The sequence below is a fragment of the Pygocentrus nattereri genome, chromosome 9 (genome assembly GCF_015220715.1).
Source record: "Pygocentrus nattereri isolate fPygNat1 chromosome 9, fPygNat1.pri, whole genome shotgun sequence".
NCBI lineage: Eukaryota > Metazoa > Chordata > Actinopteri > Characiformes > Serrasalmidae > Pygocentrus > Pygocentrus nattereri.
The window spans coordinates 24,816,151-24,833,973 of NC_051219.1; the positions used below are offsets into that span (position 1 = coordinate 24,816,151).

Below are 17,823 nucleotides of genomic sequence, written 5' to 3' on the forward strand. Positions count from 1 at the left end.
GTAAAATATCAATAAATGTATATAAAAACAGAAAGCAATGATTTGCAGATCTCATAGACCAGTATTTCATTCACAATACAACATACAATACATATCAGATGTTGAAAGTGAGACATTTTACTATTTTATGAAAGACATGATGGCAGCAACTCATCTCACATGACTGGCTATAAAAAGAACATTTTAGAGAGTCTCTTAGAAGCTAAGATGGGCAGAGGTTCACCAATCTGCAAAAAACTGCGTCTAAAACTTGTGGAACAATTTCCTCAATGTAAAATTGTGAAGACTTTGGACATCCCACCATCTACAGTACATTATATCATCAAAAGATTTAGAGAATCTGGAGAAATCCCTGTATGCAAGGAACAATGTTGACGGTCAGTGTTGGATCTTCACTCCCTCAGGCAGCACTGTATTTAAAACAGGTTACGCTTCTCTACTAGAAATCACTGCATCAAGAAGACTTACAGAAAACACGGTTTGTGAACACAGTTCACTGTGCCAATCCACAAATCCAAGTTATAGCTGTATCACGCAAAGAAGAAGCCATATATCAACATAATCCAGAAACGCTGCCAACTTCTCTGGGCCAAATCTCAATAAAAATGGACTGAGGAAAATGAGAAACTGTTCTGTGGACAGAATAATTTAAAATTCTTATTGGAAACAATGGACACTGTGTCCCGCAGACTCAAAAGGAGTGGGACCATCCAGCTTATCAGTGCACAGTTCCAAAGCCTGCATCTCTGATAGTATGGCGTTGCATTAGTGCCTATGGCTTGAGCAGCTTACATACCTGGAAAGGCACTATCAATGCTGAGCAGTATATAGAGGTTTTTGAACAACATATGCTCCCATCCAAAAAATATCTCTTTCAGGGATATTTCAGCAAGAACAATGCTAAACCACACACATCCATCACAACAGCAAGGCTTTGCAGAAGACGAGTCCGGGTGCTGAATTGGCTGTCTGAAGTCAAGACATTTCATCAATAGAAAACATTTGGAAATAAAATGAAAAATCCAGCAAAAAATGAAAAAATGAAAAGACCCAGGAGTGATGAGCAGCTAGAATCCTACATCAGACAAGAATAGGACAACATTCCTCTCCCAAAACTCCAGCAATTGGTTTCCTCACTTCTCAGACATTTATAGACTGCTGTTAAAAGAAGAGGAGATGCTACACAATGGTAGACATGGCCCTGTCCCAACTTTTTTGAGATGTGTTGCTGCCATCAAGTTCTAAATGAGTTGCAATTTTTCATGAAATGGTAACATCTGATATGTATTCTATGTTCTATTGTGAATAAAATATGAGTCTATGACATTTCTAAATCACTGCATTCGGTTACATTTATTTACATTTTACAAAGTGTCACAACTTTTTTGGAATTGGGGTTGTATTTACATTAAATTCTTTTTTCTTAATTTTGAACTATGCTGTTGAATTATGATGCATAATTTTAATATCACTTATTTCTCAATGTTGTACAGCTTTTTCAGTCACTTCAGGATCTTTTACAGCTCTAGTCATCATTCCAGACACATTTAACAGTGTCCTACTGATCATCTGAAACCTGTAAAGTTATTAAGGATAAATAATTTTATATACTTTAATATACACCTGCAACTAAATTTCTTTCTTTTTCATATTGTTGAAAACATTGATTCAGTCACATTTCAGTCAAATGTGGTCAACAACTTTTGACGGTCACAATTAACATCAAGCCATTCCATTCCATCACTGCTTGGATGAGACTTGTTAAGAAATAGAGAACAAGTTGTCATAATTTTTCCACCATTCATTAACCAGAAACTCCTTTTATTTTATTTTGTTTATTTTCACTGATAAATCCAGAAATAAATGAGCAATTAAATATTCATGTCATATGACTCTCATGTGTATAACATTGTACCCCCAAAGCTATGTTGTTGTTGGCTGAAACACTGAAATAATCTGCTTTAAATAAAAGCATGTAGATAAGGGGGGAGAGAGAGAGTGAGAGGGAGAAAGAAGGAGGGAGGGAGAGAGATAAATGGCCCAGCTGGTGATTCCAGCATCTTTCTAAATTATAATGTACACCTAATTTACTCTCATTAGTAGTGAAATTAGCTGGTAAATTTGTTTAGAACACATCTCCTTAGAGAGAGAGAGAGGAAAACCCACCATGAACGAGGAAGAGAGAGCAGGAAAGAAGGGATGAGAAGCAGACTTTTCTGCTTCTAAGTTTTGGCGTTTTATGATTTAGCAGTGCACTTCCTCATGCACCCTTTTTCCTCTTTTTTTGTCTCTGTAAATTCTGTCTCTTTTTAACTCAGAGTTTTGGTTGGAGTATTCTGACTGGTTCCTGCAGAGGGCACTGTACTATTCACTGTACACTATTCACTTCATCACAACAGTATTTATTACTATTACTTTTCCTATTGTTAATTAATAATATTATTAGTAGTCCTAGTTCCTTCCTCATAGTATGATGAGGTTGGCTCGCTTGGATTTACAACCAATCAAATCCAACCCAAATCAAATTACACATTTTTGATACTGTTATTAATAGTTATTTAGCTTGTGCTTCTGCTATCAACCCAACTAAACCGAAGCCCAATCAAACCAAATTAATCCCAACCTAACCCAGACCAAATAAATTCCATCTAATCCAACCGGCCCAAACCCATCCAATCCAAACCCAACCAACCCTAACTCAAACCCATCCCCAACTAAGCCCAAACTCAACCCAATTCTAATCAAAACCCAACCCAAGCTTAACCCAATTCCAACTCAATCCTAAGTCAAACCTATCCCACACTCAAACCCAACCCATATCCAACCAAAACCTAAGTCAAACCCAACCCAAACCCAACCCAATCCTAACCCAAACCCAAACCCAACCCCAACCCAAAGCTAAATCAAACCCATCCCAAACTCAACCTAAACCTCAAACTCAAACTTAACTTTATCATTTCTCAACCCGAAGCTAACCCAAACCTAACCCAAATCTAATCCAAACCCAACCCAAAACTAACCTAAATCTAATGCAAATTCAATCCACACCTAACACAAATTCAACCCAAACCTAACCTAAATGCAACCCAAACCAAATACAACCCAGATTTAACCCAAACATAACCCAAACTCAGCTCAAACCCAACACAAACTAAACCAAACTCAACCAAAGTGAAAACTTTAACCAAACTGTAACAATTCAAACAGAGCAAACCTACCAGAACCAGACCAAATCGAACCTGACCCCAAACAAAACCAAACTAACCAAATCAGTCTGAATCAATCTGAACTGAACCAAAGTGATTCCTGTCTCTGCAAAATGGCCTATATGAGTTATAGATATATGCTGCTGGTTGCCAATAGGAAATAGGTGTGCTCCTTTATACTTGATATTAACCATTGTATCGGGTGTGGGTATCTTATTTCATATCTAACTCTTTCTCTTGTTTATTCAGGTATATTCACTTGTTTGCTTTATTTCCTCTTTGGGTTAGTAAGTAAACTTTTATTTCTGGATTGTTTTGGGTTTTATAGCTCACCCCAGAGTTTTACTTTCTCTACATCAAAGAAATGCCTTTGTGTTTGACAACAAAAGAAAGAAAAAAAAATATCCTTTGCCACTATATGTGGGTTTTTATGTGTCGGTCTGATGGTTGGGCTGGTTATGTTTTATGTACAGCTTTATTTTTACTGCTAGACTCTTGAGGTCATGATAAAACACACTTGGACCTGTGTTACTGAGTCACTGGTCAGCACTGTTTTTACATCAACTGGCTTCTTGGACAAACAACAGTGCTTGCAGGTAAAATGATGCCAAACAGTGGCTCCTTATGAGTATTGACCATGTCAACACAGAGAGCAGCAGTACATTACATACATGGCTGTGGGCAAACATGTTTTAGAGTACCTTAGAGGCAAAAGGCAAAAACAAATGGACCCTTGCTCAGAACAGTTGAAAGTAAACAAATCATGTTCTACAGTTTCTCATTAGGTTGAATGAATAACTGACTCTAAATGTAGGTATTGTGATATAAACTGAGTCTGTTCTACAGTTTCTCATTAGGGTTAATGAATAACTGACTCTAAATGTAGGTATTGGTATTGTGATTACCGTATGCTCTGCTGCATGAAGGTATCAGGGTCTTTGGCTGCGAATGTGGTGATGATGGTCCCGGCTGGAACACCTTCTTCAAACCGCACCATTTTTGGGTTATCGGGGAAAACAGGTGCCTCGTTAATGTCTTTCACTGAGATGGTGACACCGGCAGTGTACTGAAGAGACGCTTGGACCCCCTCAGCCAACGGAGCCTGATTGGACACCACCACTGTCAGCATGAAGGCTCGATTCATCTCAAAATCTACTGGCTACAGAGACAGAGAGAGAGAGAAGGTTGACTTTTCTTGCCTCTTTATTGGACCTTCAGTAAAGGCAAGACAATTTTATTCATACAGTGCATATTCATACAAAAAAGGCAATTCAATGTACTTTACATAAATAACAGCAAAAATAAAGACAAAGTACTTAAGAGTGAAAAACAATACAAGATAAAAAATGTTAAATATAGCTAAAACAAAAGTATAAAGTACACAAAGTAGAATGAAAACATAACATGGATTTAAAGCAAAATCAAAGTTTTATTAAGAGTAAAGTGCATTAAGAATAGAGTGCAAATTAGACTTCAGTAGGGGGCTTATGGGAAGAGAAATGTAATTAACCTGGATTGCTAGTAAAATACACTGCAATCAATGGCACTGTCACATGAAATGATCTTAAAACTAGTCAATATATTTAACATTACTAATTACTAATAAGATTATGTAGCTCATTTCTAAACACTTTTCAATTGTTTTAGATCATTTTATTAAGTAGAATCATCTCACTATACTCGCAGATCATTTTGCTGGTTTGAAGCACATTTCTTAAAACAAGCAAAATGATCTGCCAGATATTTTTACTACATTAAATTACTGAAAACAAAAAAAATGTCTAGAAATAAGGTCATATCATATTGTAAGTTGAAAATACTTCATTATGATTTGAACATCATGAAAAGTCATTGTATACATTAAAAAAACTACTTTTTTGTCATGTTACTTCATGAAAATGACATCAAAACTACATGAAACTTCAGCGCTGTGCAAAAGTTAGTGACACCTCTACATTTATTTAAACAGTCAAAAAGCCATTAAGTACAAATTATTGATTTTTCATGGGATATTTCTGAGTAGATTAGCATACACGCTTCAAAAAGATGGTTTGTCAAGGGTTCTTTATTAAACACAATGGTTCTATATAGAACCTTGAACACTCAAAGAACCATTTCATGCATAAACGGTTATTTGCATGGTGAAGTAGATAGTTATAGCAGTAGTTATAGTACCTTTTTGAAAGGGGGTTCTATATAGCACCAAACAGCATTCTGCTATTGTTACAACCTTGTCATCATCACAATAGCAGAACCCTTTTTGGTCCTATATAGAACCATGTACAACACACTCTTCATCAATGTAAAGAACAATTTTGCAATGCAAAGAAGCCTTTAAGCATACAATACGTCCTTGGACAGTACCTAGTTCTATCCAGAACCATTGTCTGAAGAATTACTGAAGAACCCTTAAAGAACCATCTTTTTAAGAGTGTAAAGAAGAAGAATGTCAATTGGAAGGAGAATTTAATTGAAGAAAAAAAAACAGGGGTTTCCAAAACTGGGGTTAAAATCTACTATAACTTCTAATGTGACTCCTAACAACCACTTGGAAGACCTGGTAGACATCAAAACTGCCCCCATCAGATAAACAGCACTTAAAGCTTTCCTCTTTGAGAGGAGAAGTGAATCAGACCTGAAAACATCCACAGGTGTTTCTGTCCATCCTTCTGCTACTAGAGGACGACTCATCAAGAAGAACCTCATTGAGAAAAGGGATACATCAAACAAAGAAGCTGAACAATGGACTGACCACGCCAGAGTCTAGACCTCAACGTCACTGAATGTGTTTGATTACTTCCGAAAATTATGAACCAGCTTCTAAGACTGAACTTTAGAGGTGTGTCTGCAGATTCTTTGAGAAACTGAAAGTGAATCTCCAGAAAAAAATGAAAGCTGTAAAAAAGGTAAAGCAAATAAAGGTGATAAACAAATAACTTGTACTCAGTTTACTTCCACTTTGGCACAGTAGTGGTGCATAAATATTTAGACCTTTGTTTAAAAGTGTAGTAAAGTGATGGTGATAATTCTACACTTCAAGACTAAATTGGGCCAACATACATTTTCTTAACCATTGCCTTGACATGGTTACGTACTGGCGGTAAGACATTTAAGAAATTCACACAACAAAAGAAGTTGGATGAAATAAGTGGTTATTATAGATATGATCCTATGATTATCCCAAGTTTGCCAGGGCAAAAGTGCTCTGAGTGCAAATCGGAGGAAAAGAGAAATAGAGAGCAAGAAAGAGAAAGTCCTCAGAGGGGAAGTATATCATTACTGATAGAGCGAGTTGTTTCTTGATTGTGCCTGTGCCTGAGATTTCTGACAGCAACCAAGAAAATGATCTCTGCAGGGAATTCTGTGGAGAACACAGTCTTCACTCCAGCTTGCTGCAACACTTGGACCACAGTGGAATCATAATAGATGAACAGACACCATACTTCAACAAGCTGGTCATTTTATTCCAGCTAACAAAACAACCACAGAACTTTGTGACTAATCACAGCTACTTAATTACACTGTGATCCAGAGATCTAAGTATAACAGATATCAACATGACGGAGACCACCAGCACAGATACAGAGAGGAACCCACCAAATTACTGATGGTACTCATGTACCATACATACAGTACTGCGCAAAATTTTGTGAGAGAATTATATTTAAAGCTATTTAAAGCAACACTACGTATACTCTTAAAAAAAGATGTTCTTCAAGGGTCCTGTTTCCAGTTGGGTACTGATTCTTCAAAGCGATAGTTTATAATTATGCAAATTACTTTATCTTTAAAAATACTAAATCATTAAAAGCTATAAGAAAAGTACAAAATTCAGGCTTAAAGATGCTACAGCTGCTGTTTCTTGCCTTAGGCTAACATACTTCACTCCGTGTTTATACATAACAGTGTTTAACACAGTGTCAAAAAACACCATCAAGTCTATTAGATGTTACTGATCAACTCTACATGCTTTGAGGCAAATGTGTTACAGTTAGCACCATGTTTAGTGGTGGGGTAAAAGCTTACACTGCTTGTTAGTTTGTTAGCCTTTCGGTTCCAGTATTAAAACTTGAGCAAACTTAGAAGAAAAATAGAGATACTAAACATTTCTACTTGCTTTGAGGCAAATGTGTTCAGTTCCAGCATTAAAACTTTAGACACTGAACATATTCTGTGAAGGAGAAAATTGCGTTTTTCAAAGTTTCCTATGTGTGAAGTCCTGTTTTCTTCTTCATCCTGCCATGTTAAATAATGCAGAGCTCCAGCAGGACATCTGCATTGGCGGGCCGGATTAATCTCTGATGGGGGCCGCGCTCCTTCACCTGTAATTGCAGCTTGTATGCTGAGCAGTGTTGACAGTGTTTAAAAGATTCACGCTTTCTGCCACGGACCTATCTTGTGTTCTCTCGTCTAGAGGGGTCAGAGGTCACCGTTGCTGTGGTTACCTCGGGGAGAAGGTGGCAGTGAGGCATGAATGAAAGCGACAGCTCAGCGTCGGTTTAATGAAGACGAGTTCAGTCGAAAAACACAAGTGGCATCGTTCACCCAATAAGCCTAGATGCAAATGGAAAAGCTTGTCTGCGTGTGTGTGTGTGTGTGTGTTGGGGGGGGGTTACAGCATTGTTTTAATGACAGTATTTAAACAGTTTGTGTGTGTGTGTGTGTGTGTGTGTGTGTGTCTGTTGAAGAAGGGGCTAGCAGCTTATGTAAATGTTCCACAGTGAAGACCACTGCTCACTGGATGCATTATATACACCACTAAAAGGCCATACTAAAAAAAGAATACATTCATTTCATGAACACAGAAAAGCAAAACATTTGAACATTTAAACATTATATTTTTAAGAGCATTTAAACCCGAGTTATAGGAGTTTAAAACAGCGCCTCATGTACATTCATGACATCAGTGAGCATGAACAGCCAATGAGCTGCACCTCTCGCTAACCTCTCAGCATTCATTAGCAGTAATGCTGACCAATCAGCACTCAGTAGCAATAAAGCTAACCAATCAGCACTCAGTAGCATTAATGTTAGCATCCCGCTATACATATAATGCTGATAAGGAATAAAAATAAATGCCAGGTTGAAGTTCATTTTAAACTCTACTTGTATAAACTGAATGAAACACAGCATTTAATATCTCTCACCATGCTAGGCATCAGCAAGAAGCTTTGTGAGGAGTTATGTTCTTTAGCTTTAAGTGATACTTTTTTAATCCCACAAATGGGGAAATTCCACCTCTGCATTTAACCCATCTGTGAAGTGAAACACTACACACACACACACACAGCAGTGGGCAGCCCTATGCACAGTGCCTGGGAGCAATTAGGTGTTAGGTGTCTTGCTCGAGGACATCTCAGTCATGGACTGTCGGCCCTGGGGATCGAACTGGCAACCTTCTGGTCACAGAGCCAGTTCCCTAACCTCCAGCCCACGACTGCCCCCCTTATATATACCTGAATTAAGAAAACCTGGGTATGATCTTAGACTCTGAGCTCTGTTCTATCCTGCATGTAAACACAGTCACTAAAGAAGCTTTTTATCATGAGAGAAATATCACTAAAGTTTGGTCTTTTTTCTCTTGGAGCGACACAGAGAAACTTGTTGGGGCGTGTGTTCAGCAGAGTTGATCACTGTAACAATCCATCCTCTACAGCTCACATCACCCCTATTTACACACTGCACTGACTGCCTGGATCTTTTAGGAGATATTTTAAAGCTCTGCTGCTGCTTTTTAAAGGACCTTAAAGCTCCTGAATGTCTGTCTTCTTATGATATTAGGTCTGCAGATACTGACCTTCTGAAACACCTTCTGTAAAATACAGAAAATGTGGTGTTTATCTGTTTAATATGATCTGTGTCATTTTCTTATTTGATTTAAATTTAAAGTTCCTCAGACTGATGGAGAATGTGTTGTATATAGTTCAGCATATGACCACCTTTTTGAAAATGTATAAATTATACATAGCACCAAAATTGGGTCTTCTAATGTTACAAGCCTGACATTGTAACAACAGCAAAACCCATTTGAAAAATGTTCTACACAGAACCACACACCACACATTCTCCATCTAAAAACCACATCACCATGCAAAGAACCCTTGAAGCATGCACATGTTTTTTGAGTGTTTATGGTTATATAGAACCATTGTCTTTACTAAAGAACCATTGAGGAACTTTTTTATGAGCTGCTAGTTTAGCTAACTGAATGAATGTGTTGTGTGCAACTTTGTTTTTTTAACTGCTTTAACTGTTGTTACAATTGGCCTTTCCCAGTCCTTCTTGTGCTTTTGTTTTGCTTTTTTTGTTTTGATTCTTCCCTTTCCTGCCCCCTTGTTTCTTGACTCCACCCTTGATTGTTCTCACCTGTGTTATCCACCTATGTGCTGTTTACCCTTGTTGTTTCCTTGTATTTAAGTCCTGTGTTTTCCAATGTTAGTTTGCTGGTCTTTGTTTGGTCTTTGTATGGTATTGCTTGATGTTTGTTCTTCTGTTCTCCATTATATTTCCTAGTCTCTGTTATTGTTTAGTCTGTATTCCTTTTTGTTATGTCTATCCCTTGTTCTATCTGTGTTGGCTCTCTGACCCTGGACCTGCACATGCATCCGCTCCCCGGCGTTACAACTGTCAAGTTTCACAGAAATTACGCTGCGGGCAACTCATATTAGTTGCACGAAAGTCCTTTCTCACCTGAGGAAATATTTAAAAAAAATGGATAATTCAAATAACTGCTGGGATAGGCTCCAGCACTCCCCTGCGACCCTTACGGAGAAGCGGCTTAGAAAATGGATGGATGGATGGGGATGGATAATTCAACTAAATTAATCATCTGAGCTTTGAGTTCATTCTTACAACTTGTGCATATCTTCTTAAATTCTCCTTTAAAGGCTCTTCATGAAAGATATTTATGTGTTTCATATTTAAATGCTCTGTTATCTTCATCACTACTTTCCAAACCCGCTGCAGCAACTTCAGCAGCTCTCTGTATGCTATTTCACTCTGATGTGGACTGAATGGAAAATGAAGGGTTGCTGGTGTGATGGTCAGTCCTTAGTGATTTCCTCACTAAGTGTACATTGGTCAGTTTCACACAGAATGTAGACGGACACATGAATCCACCAGTTCCACAGGGTAAGAGGCAGATGTTCTCAGCTCCTTCATATCCTCATAACTCCAGATGTGAGTGAATCTTGTGATAAGATGGAATGGAAGAGCAACTCTACAGATTTAGGAAATGTTTGAACTGTATTTCTGAGCTGTATTATCTCAAAGCTACAGAAACAGATAAAGAAATAGAGAATTTGATACACAGGTGAGTTTACGGAGAGTGTTAACCAGTGACTTTGGACATTTCATACCAAACTTGTAGAAGAAAAAGTGCTTCTTCTACTTGTACATAATAGAAGCATGACCTTACTGCTTTGGTGGAAGAGCAGAGAAGGCTGACAGGAGTCAAATTCATGCAATCGCAGACCAGCACATGTTTTTACCTGTTGCTATAACTGCTGAAAGTCTCTAGTGTGCCAATTATGTCAAAATGAAGGAACAGTTATCTTTATCATTAAACTGTATTTTATGTATTTTATGTAAACACCTGGATGGGTGATCCAGTTTGCAAATGAGCTTGTTTTTGTGTGTGTGTTAGCGGTTCACCATTGATCAGTAGTGACAGAGAGCTGTTGCAAAAAGCACACCCACGCACACACACACACACACACACACACACACACACACACACACACACACACACACACACACACACACACACACTTTCTTACATGCTGGAGATGAAGCCGAATTGGAAGTGACAAGAATGATAGTGAGGAGGAGACGGGAGCTGCTTGATTGTCTGTGAGTCTGTAGCAGCTGTTGAGGAACACCAAAGCCTCCTCCACATGTACGGTACACTCGCTGCATCCTATTCATTTCAATAGGCAGCAGATTTCAGCACATTTCAACCTTATGCAAATTAGAGTGATCGCTGCTTTTCATTAAGCCAATCAGGCAAGAGCAGACTGGCATTCAAGTCACAAACATTAAACTTAAAACTTTCTTTGGTGGGAAAGACGGGAAATAGCAGCTGTCTTTCTCTGCTTTGAATCCATGATCTTTCAAACCCTTGTCCCAACAGCCATATGGTATAAAATATGGAAAGATTACATTTGAAATACATGTCAAATACGTTACAGTCCATGCCAGAATACATTCCAAACACTAAAATGTATTTCACAATATATTTCCATCTCATTTTATCTCATATTGCCTTGATTTTATTTGATTTGTTGCTGTAGTGATAACAAATGAAAGCTGGAATCTAAATGGCTGAGATTTCTGGCATCATCCCAAAGCTCTAAATAGTCTATAAAAGTAGAACAAATATTCCATTAGAAGTGCCCTCATTAGTGCAGTATGTGAAATACAGGGGTCTGCGGTTTGGGATGCCGCATTAGATCAGCCAGTGACATGCATTCAACAGCTGCTTGTTAGCTGCTCATTAAACACCTCCAAGAGGAAGTTTGATCGGTTTGTTGATTAAGGAGCATTTACTGAGGTAGATTAATGCATTTATTGAAGTGAATTAATAAATTTATTGAGGTAAATGAATACAATTATTGATGTAAGCTGATGTTGGCTTCGTATTTACCAACTTCTTTTTTGAAATTTATTCTACATTTAAGGCACTTCAGTGTGGCTGCAGCTGCTTTTAAGGAAGAACAAAAAATTTAAATGAGAAGCTCATGAATATGTAGCTGATTTGAGACTTATACATACGCCTACTCATTATACCTACAGAAACCTTTATGAATCAAATTCTAAATCTATAGGCATTAATATGGAGTTGGTCCCTCCTATGCAGCTCTAACAGCTTCCACTTTTCTGGAAGCTTTCTACAAGATTTTGGAATGTGTCTGTGGGAATGTCTGTTCATCCAGAAGAGCATTTGTGAGGTCAGACACTGATGTTGGACAAGAGGGCCTGGCTCATAATCTCCATTCCCAAAGGTGTTTAAATGGGTTGAGGTCAGGGCTCTGTGAGGGCCAGTCAAGTTCTTCCACACCAAATTCATCCAATCATGCCTTTATGGACATGGCTTTCTGTACTGGGGCTCAGACATGCTGGAACAGAAAACGTTCTTCCCCAAACTGTTCCCACAAAATTGGAAGCATAGTCCAAACTGTCCAAAATATCTTGGACAGCTGAAGCATTAAGATTTCACTTCGCTGGAACTAAGGAGTCTAGACAAACCCCTGAAAAATAACCCCATAGCATCATTCCTCCTCCACCAAACTTTACAGTTGGCACAGTGCAGTCAGGCAGGTTACATTCTCCCGGGATTCGCCAAACCCAGACTCGTCTATCAGATTGTCACATAGAAAAGTGTGATTTGTCACTCCACAGAATGCGTTTTCACTGCTCCAGAGTCTAGTGCCAGTGTGCTTTACTGATCTTCTTTCTGTAGTATTTCCTGGAGATGCATCTAAGGTCCACATATCGTTTAATCTTTTTTGTGGTCATTCTGGTGTATTTTTTTGTTTTTATCCACTTTCAGGGCTGTGTGTACAGTAAAGATGATGAGACATGTTCTAACAGAATACAGAATGGCAGGGGGCTTTGTTAATGACATAATCGATTATCGTAATCGAAGTTTAAATCGTACAGAGCTTTGAGATTATTGGCTAAGGTAGCTAGTTGCTGACCTGTGTGCATGATTGATGCAAATTAATCTGAAAATGACTTAAAAAGCATAAGTCTATATTTCATTTTTATTTCCATTATACATTACAACAAATAAACAACTGACTCATATATGTTTTATATAGTTCCTTCATTTCCATAAGAATTACCACATTACCCACCAGTGACAAACAGAGGGAAGAAGGAAGAAAAATGCATTTGCACTTGATCAGGTATATAAAAATGCATTGCCATTGTCAGCAGGGCACAATGACCATTTTGGAGATAAGTGTTGCCTTTCTACAGCAAAAGATCAAATTGTTAAAAGAGAAAAAATTGAATTAGAATGATGTTTTCCTTGCATTGTAGCTGTATTGAACATACACACGCACCTACAAAGACAAACTCTATTGTTCATTTTTGCCCTCTCCTTTGTTTTTTTATCATAGTTTTTGTGTTTTGATTCTTGCTACACACAACACTGGTTTTGTTCCTCTTCCAGTCCCCAGGGGGCATTGCCTTTCATTTGAGTGTGTGTTGATAAAGTCTCTGGGGTTTTGCTCTATGTTACACTGTGTTTGAGCACAGGGAGGATGAGAGGAAGGTGGAGAGGAGGACGAGGATCCGGTCGTGTAAAAATAATGAACGGAGGAGAGGAAAGCGAAAGGAAAATGCCGTTGGTAAAGGTTTAGAGCTCTGGGGAATCAGAACAATCGTTATTGCCATTTCAAAATGCTACTGTTAGAAACCGGCAGGAGTGTGTGTGTGTGTGTGTGTGTGTGTGTGTGTGGTCAGTGTTCTAATGATTATTTCACACTGCAGTGAATTCCTTCACACTCACTGTTCTCTTTATTAGAAACACAGAGCTTACACTTTCACTCAAATTGTAGAAACCTGTGAGTGAAAGCATAAGGTGTTCTTTGTGGTGTTCTTTAGAGTGTCAAGATTGAAGCTTTAGCATTGGTAGGAAAACAGTTTCTAGTTAGTGACAGTAGCGTTAACCAATAATGCCATTAGATCAGCCACAAGTTCTCTTTTGCACTTAAAATGACCATCTGGGTGTCAGAGAAAGATTGGTACTGATGGAGACGCATGTTCTCCCCGTGTCTGCGTGGGTTTCCTCCCACAGTCCAAAGACATGGTAAAGTGAATGTATGAATGAATGTGTATGTCTGTCTGTCTGCCCTGTGATTAACTGACAATCTGTCCAGGGTGTATTCTGCCTTCCGCCCGATGACAGCTGAGATAGGCTCCAGCTCCCCCACGACCCAGAAGGAGAAGCGGCTTAGAAAAATATTTCTTAATGTTTTCTGCCATCACTAACCCATTTTAAGAACTACTTAATTACATACACACTTAAAACGATGTTTCTTCAAGGCTTCTTTAATAAAGAAATTGGTTCTGTTTAGAACCATGAACAGTTTTGCATGATTGAATGGTTCTTTGCAAGGTAAAATTGATTGAGGATGTGTTCTACATGGTTCTACATAGAACTTTTTGGATAAGGTTTCTATATAGCACCAAAAAGGGTTACCTCATTGTAACAAGCTTGACATTGTAACTATAGCAGAACCTTTTTTGGTGTTATATAGTGTCCTTTACAAAAAGGTTCTATATAGAACTGTCTATAATACATTCATGAACCCTTGATGCAAAGAACCCTTTAATCATGCAAATGACTTTTTTGGTGCTGTCCACCATTTCTGGCAGCAGAGTATCAAAATTGGCCTTTTAGGTTTAAAAAAAAATCATTTTATTATTATTATTATTATTACGACATAATGAATGGCACAACCACAGGAGAAGGGAATCCAGTGCACTTTTAAAAACTTAAGCAACTTAACTAAAAATTCCAAATTTAAAAATCTCTGCTAAAGCCAAACTGCACAGGTCAGTGGTGTGCCCTTTCCAAAGAGCCTTGGATCGCACTGCTTGCCTTCTGGAAACCAAAGATATGGACACCAGAATGTCACAAATTTGTATCCAACTTAGGTGGCCTTGCCAAGACTTTGACCCATGGTGGAGGTCTGGAGAACCAGAAAAATTTAGAGAACCGTATTTTGACCAAAATAAGAGTAACCAACTTCAAACTTTACAGGATTATACGCCGTTTTGCCCTCTCTCCAACCACAACTGACTTCTTATTCTAGTCTTTGGGAAACTACAGAAAATGATCTTCAATGTCTGATCTTTGAAGCACTGTAGCTTATGTTGGATTGATGTTGTGACAGCCACTTTCCAGCAAGCCCTGGATCACATTGCTAATCTTAAAGAAATCACCAGGCTCTTCATCTGTGGACTTCTCTGAGGTCTCGGAGTCTAGTTGACATGCTTAAAGCACCATCAGCAAGTCAACTAGTCGACTAGTCTGCGCAGCCATTAGTATCCACTTTATTGACAAGCTCAAGAAAATTAGTCATTATTTTGACAATCATTTTATCACATAACTCATTTTAATATATTAAGTCATTAAGTCATTAAGTCTTACTTAACATCATTAAGTTATGTTAAGTAAGAGCATTTTGTAAAAAGTGGTCATACTGCAGCAGAAACCTGTTAGAAATGGCTTTCCATACAAAAAATTCTATAAGCACAACTGTTCATTTGTATAGAAGTCAGTCCTTAGTAGAACTGGTCACTAAACTGGCACAAACCATCTAATCAGTGTCTCTTTTAGTATTGACTCATAACACTAAAACATTAAAAACATGTTACAATGAACTAATAGTATGCACTCTTAAGGAAAATGAATCTTCACAGGTTCTTTGTTAAAGAAAAGGTTTCTATACAGAACCATAAACACAGAGAACTATTTACACGACTTGCATCATGAAAGAGTTCTTCAGATTGATGAAGAATGTGCTGTAGATGTTTAATATAGAACCTTCTAAATAGCACAGAAAAGGGTTCTTCTGTTGTTACAAGCTTGACATCACAACAATAGAGGGACCTATTTGGGTGCTATATACAATGATTTTCAAAATGTTTCTATACTGAACCATATACAGTACATTCTCCAACAATCTGAAGAACCATTTCATGGTGCAAAGAACATTTTCTGTACTAAAGAACTGTATTTTTAACCATATTTTTAAGAGAGTAAAATACTAAAGACAACATCAATTAATCAATTAATAATCAAAAGGTTGAGTCTATTGTAAAAACATTGCCAAGAACAGTTCAATAGTCTCCATATCTACACCAGCAAGGTGGAGCTTGAAGGTAGGAGTTTCTGATAAGGTGACTGGCATGAGTAGAAGAAACAGGAGGAGTTCACAAGCGAAGCTGTTTACCAGCGTGATTACAACAGTTGCCCGAAACAGCAATCCACACAAAACACTAATAAGCTCCACACGTTCATGGGCAGAAACTGCACGGCTCCAACACCAAAACCAATTTAAAACTTTCCGCTATGCTTTTCACACTCCGCCAAAAGAGGTGTTGCAGCGGCTCTGAGACTGTTTCACCTTTATTCCCAGGCTGAAGGGAAAGAGCAGATAAAGCTCTGCTTTCTAGACTGCGAGGCTGAATTGAGCAGGAAGTGATGGCGCTGCTGTGAAATATCCGTTTAAGTCAGGAAAAAAACATGATGGGTGAATAAAAAGCAACACGGCTGCAAACGAGAAATCAATATTCAATTTGTTGCTGTGGTCTTTAGCTATCTGTGAGCGGTGCTGTGTATGTGCGAGTTTGTGATGGCAATAAAGCAACTAAATAAAGAGAAATGGGACCATAAAGTGAAAGCAAACACACTAAAACAGCATTACAAGCACACTGACGCATACATGTATAGCAAGGAAGCTAACTAAATACATTTAGTGCATCAAAAATACACACACACACACACACACACACACACACACACGCACACACACATATATATATATATAAAACAAATGGTCTTTGTTCATATCAAAGTGCTTTTAAACAGGATGGACACAAACTATTATTTTTATCTTTAACAAGCTAATATATGGCAAACGTGTCCATTTGGAAGTTGCCCTGTAAAGCCTAAAATAATTTAAAAGTCAAAGCCATCGTTTTGGGAGATTTTCACACCATGTCATACATCTTTACATGATTAACATCACACACACATGCTAAAAAAGACGTTTCTTGGTAACAGACATGACAATTGATTGCAGAATTTAATCAAATACATTAAGATTTCCTAACTTGAGATAAGATGCTGTAAGATTCATAAATTAAGACTTTATTTGCTTTTGTAATCAGAATTTGTGAAATATTCTTTCTTGACCTGTCAAATATCAAGTTAGGACAAAAAGAGAGTATGTTTCTTTAATGCCTGAGATTAACCTGCTTGGGGAAGGGATACAAACCACAACTCACATTAGAAAAAGTTCATACTGTGTGAAATTGCACATTTCCAACAGAGTTGTCTCCAAATGCCCAAATGTTACGTAGTGCAGTTTTAAGGTGCACCAAAACAATAGAAGTCATATTGCGTCCTACACTTCCTGTGTAGTGTATTACAGTCTGTCAGAATGACTGTGTGGATCACATGAACATTATAGAGCATTTTTCTAAAAAAATATTTATTACCTTGACCACAGTGACCATGCCGTCATTAGTTTCTGGATTAGTCCGGATGGTGAAGTGTCGGCCATTGTCTCCACTCACTATTCGGTAAACAGCATTCCAGTTTGGTGTCCGAGGCTCGTCCTTATCCATCACTGTCAGATTAGCAACCACTACGTTTACACTGTTCTCCAGCACCTCTCCCGAAAACTACAGAAAGATAATACAATAAAATACAAAAAGAACATAAATTGTATATTATGTTTAAGATTTAAAATTATGATTGACCTTTTCAAAACATTATTAGGCTTCCTCACAAACACTGTAAAAGTCAATATGTATTCAGAATAAAGAAAGCAACCCACAGTACATTTCGAAATGGCACTTCAAAGTTTTTTTGATG

At 37.9% G+C, this 17,823-nt stretch overlaps 1 protein-coding gene across 1 annotated transcript in view; it reads right to left on the reverse strand.

Moving 5' to 3' along the window:
* Nucleotides 1–17,823, reverse strand: part of LOC108442511 (cadherin-4-like) — a 530,226-nt gene that overhangs the window by 34,380 nt on the left and 478,023 nt on the right. Inside the window, 2 exon segments of the mRNA XM_037541381.1 lie at nt 4,112–4,365; nt 17,445–17,630. Coding sequence (XP_037397278.1) covers nt 4,112–4,365; nt 17,445–17,630 — 440 coding nt within the window.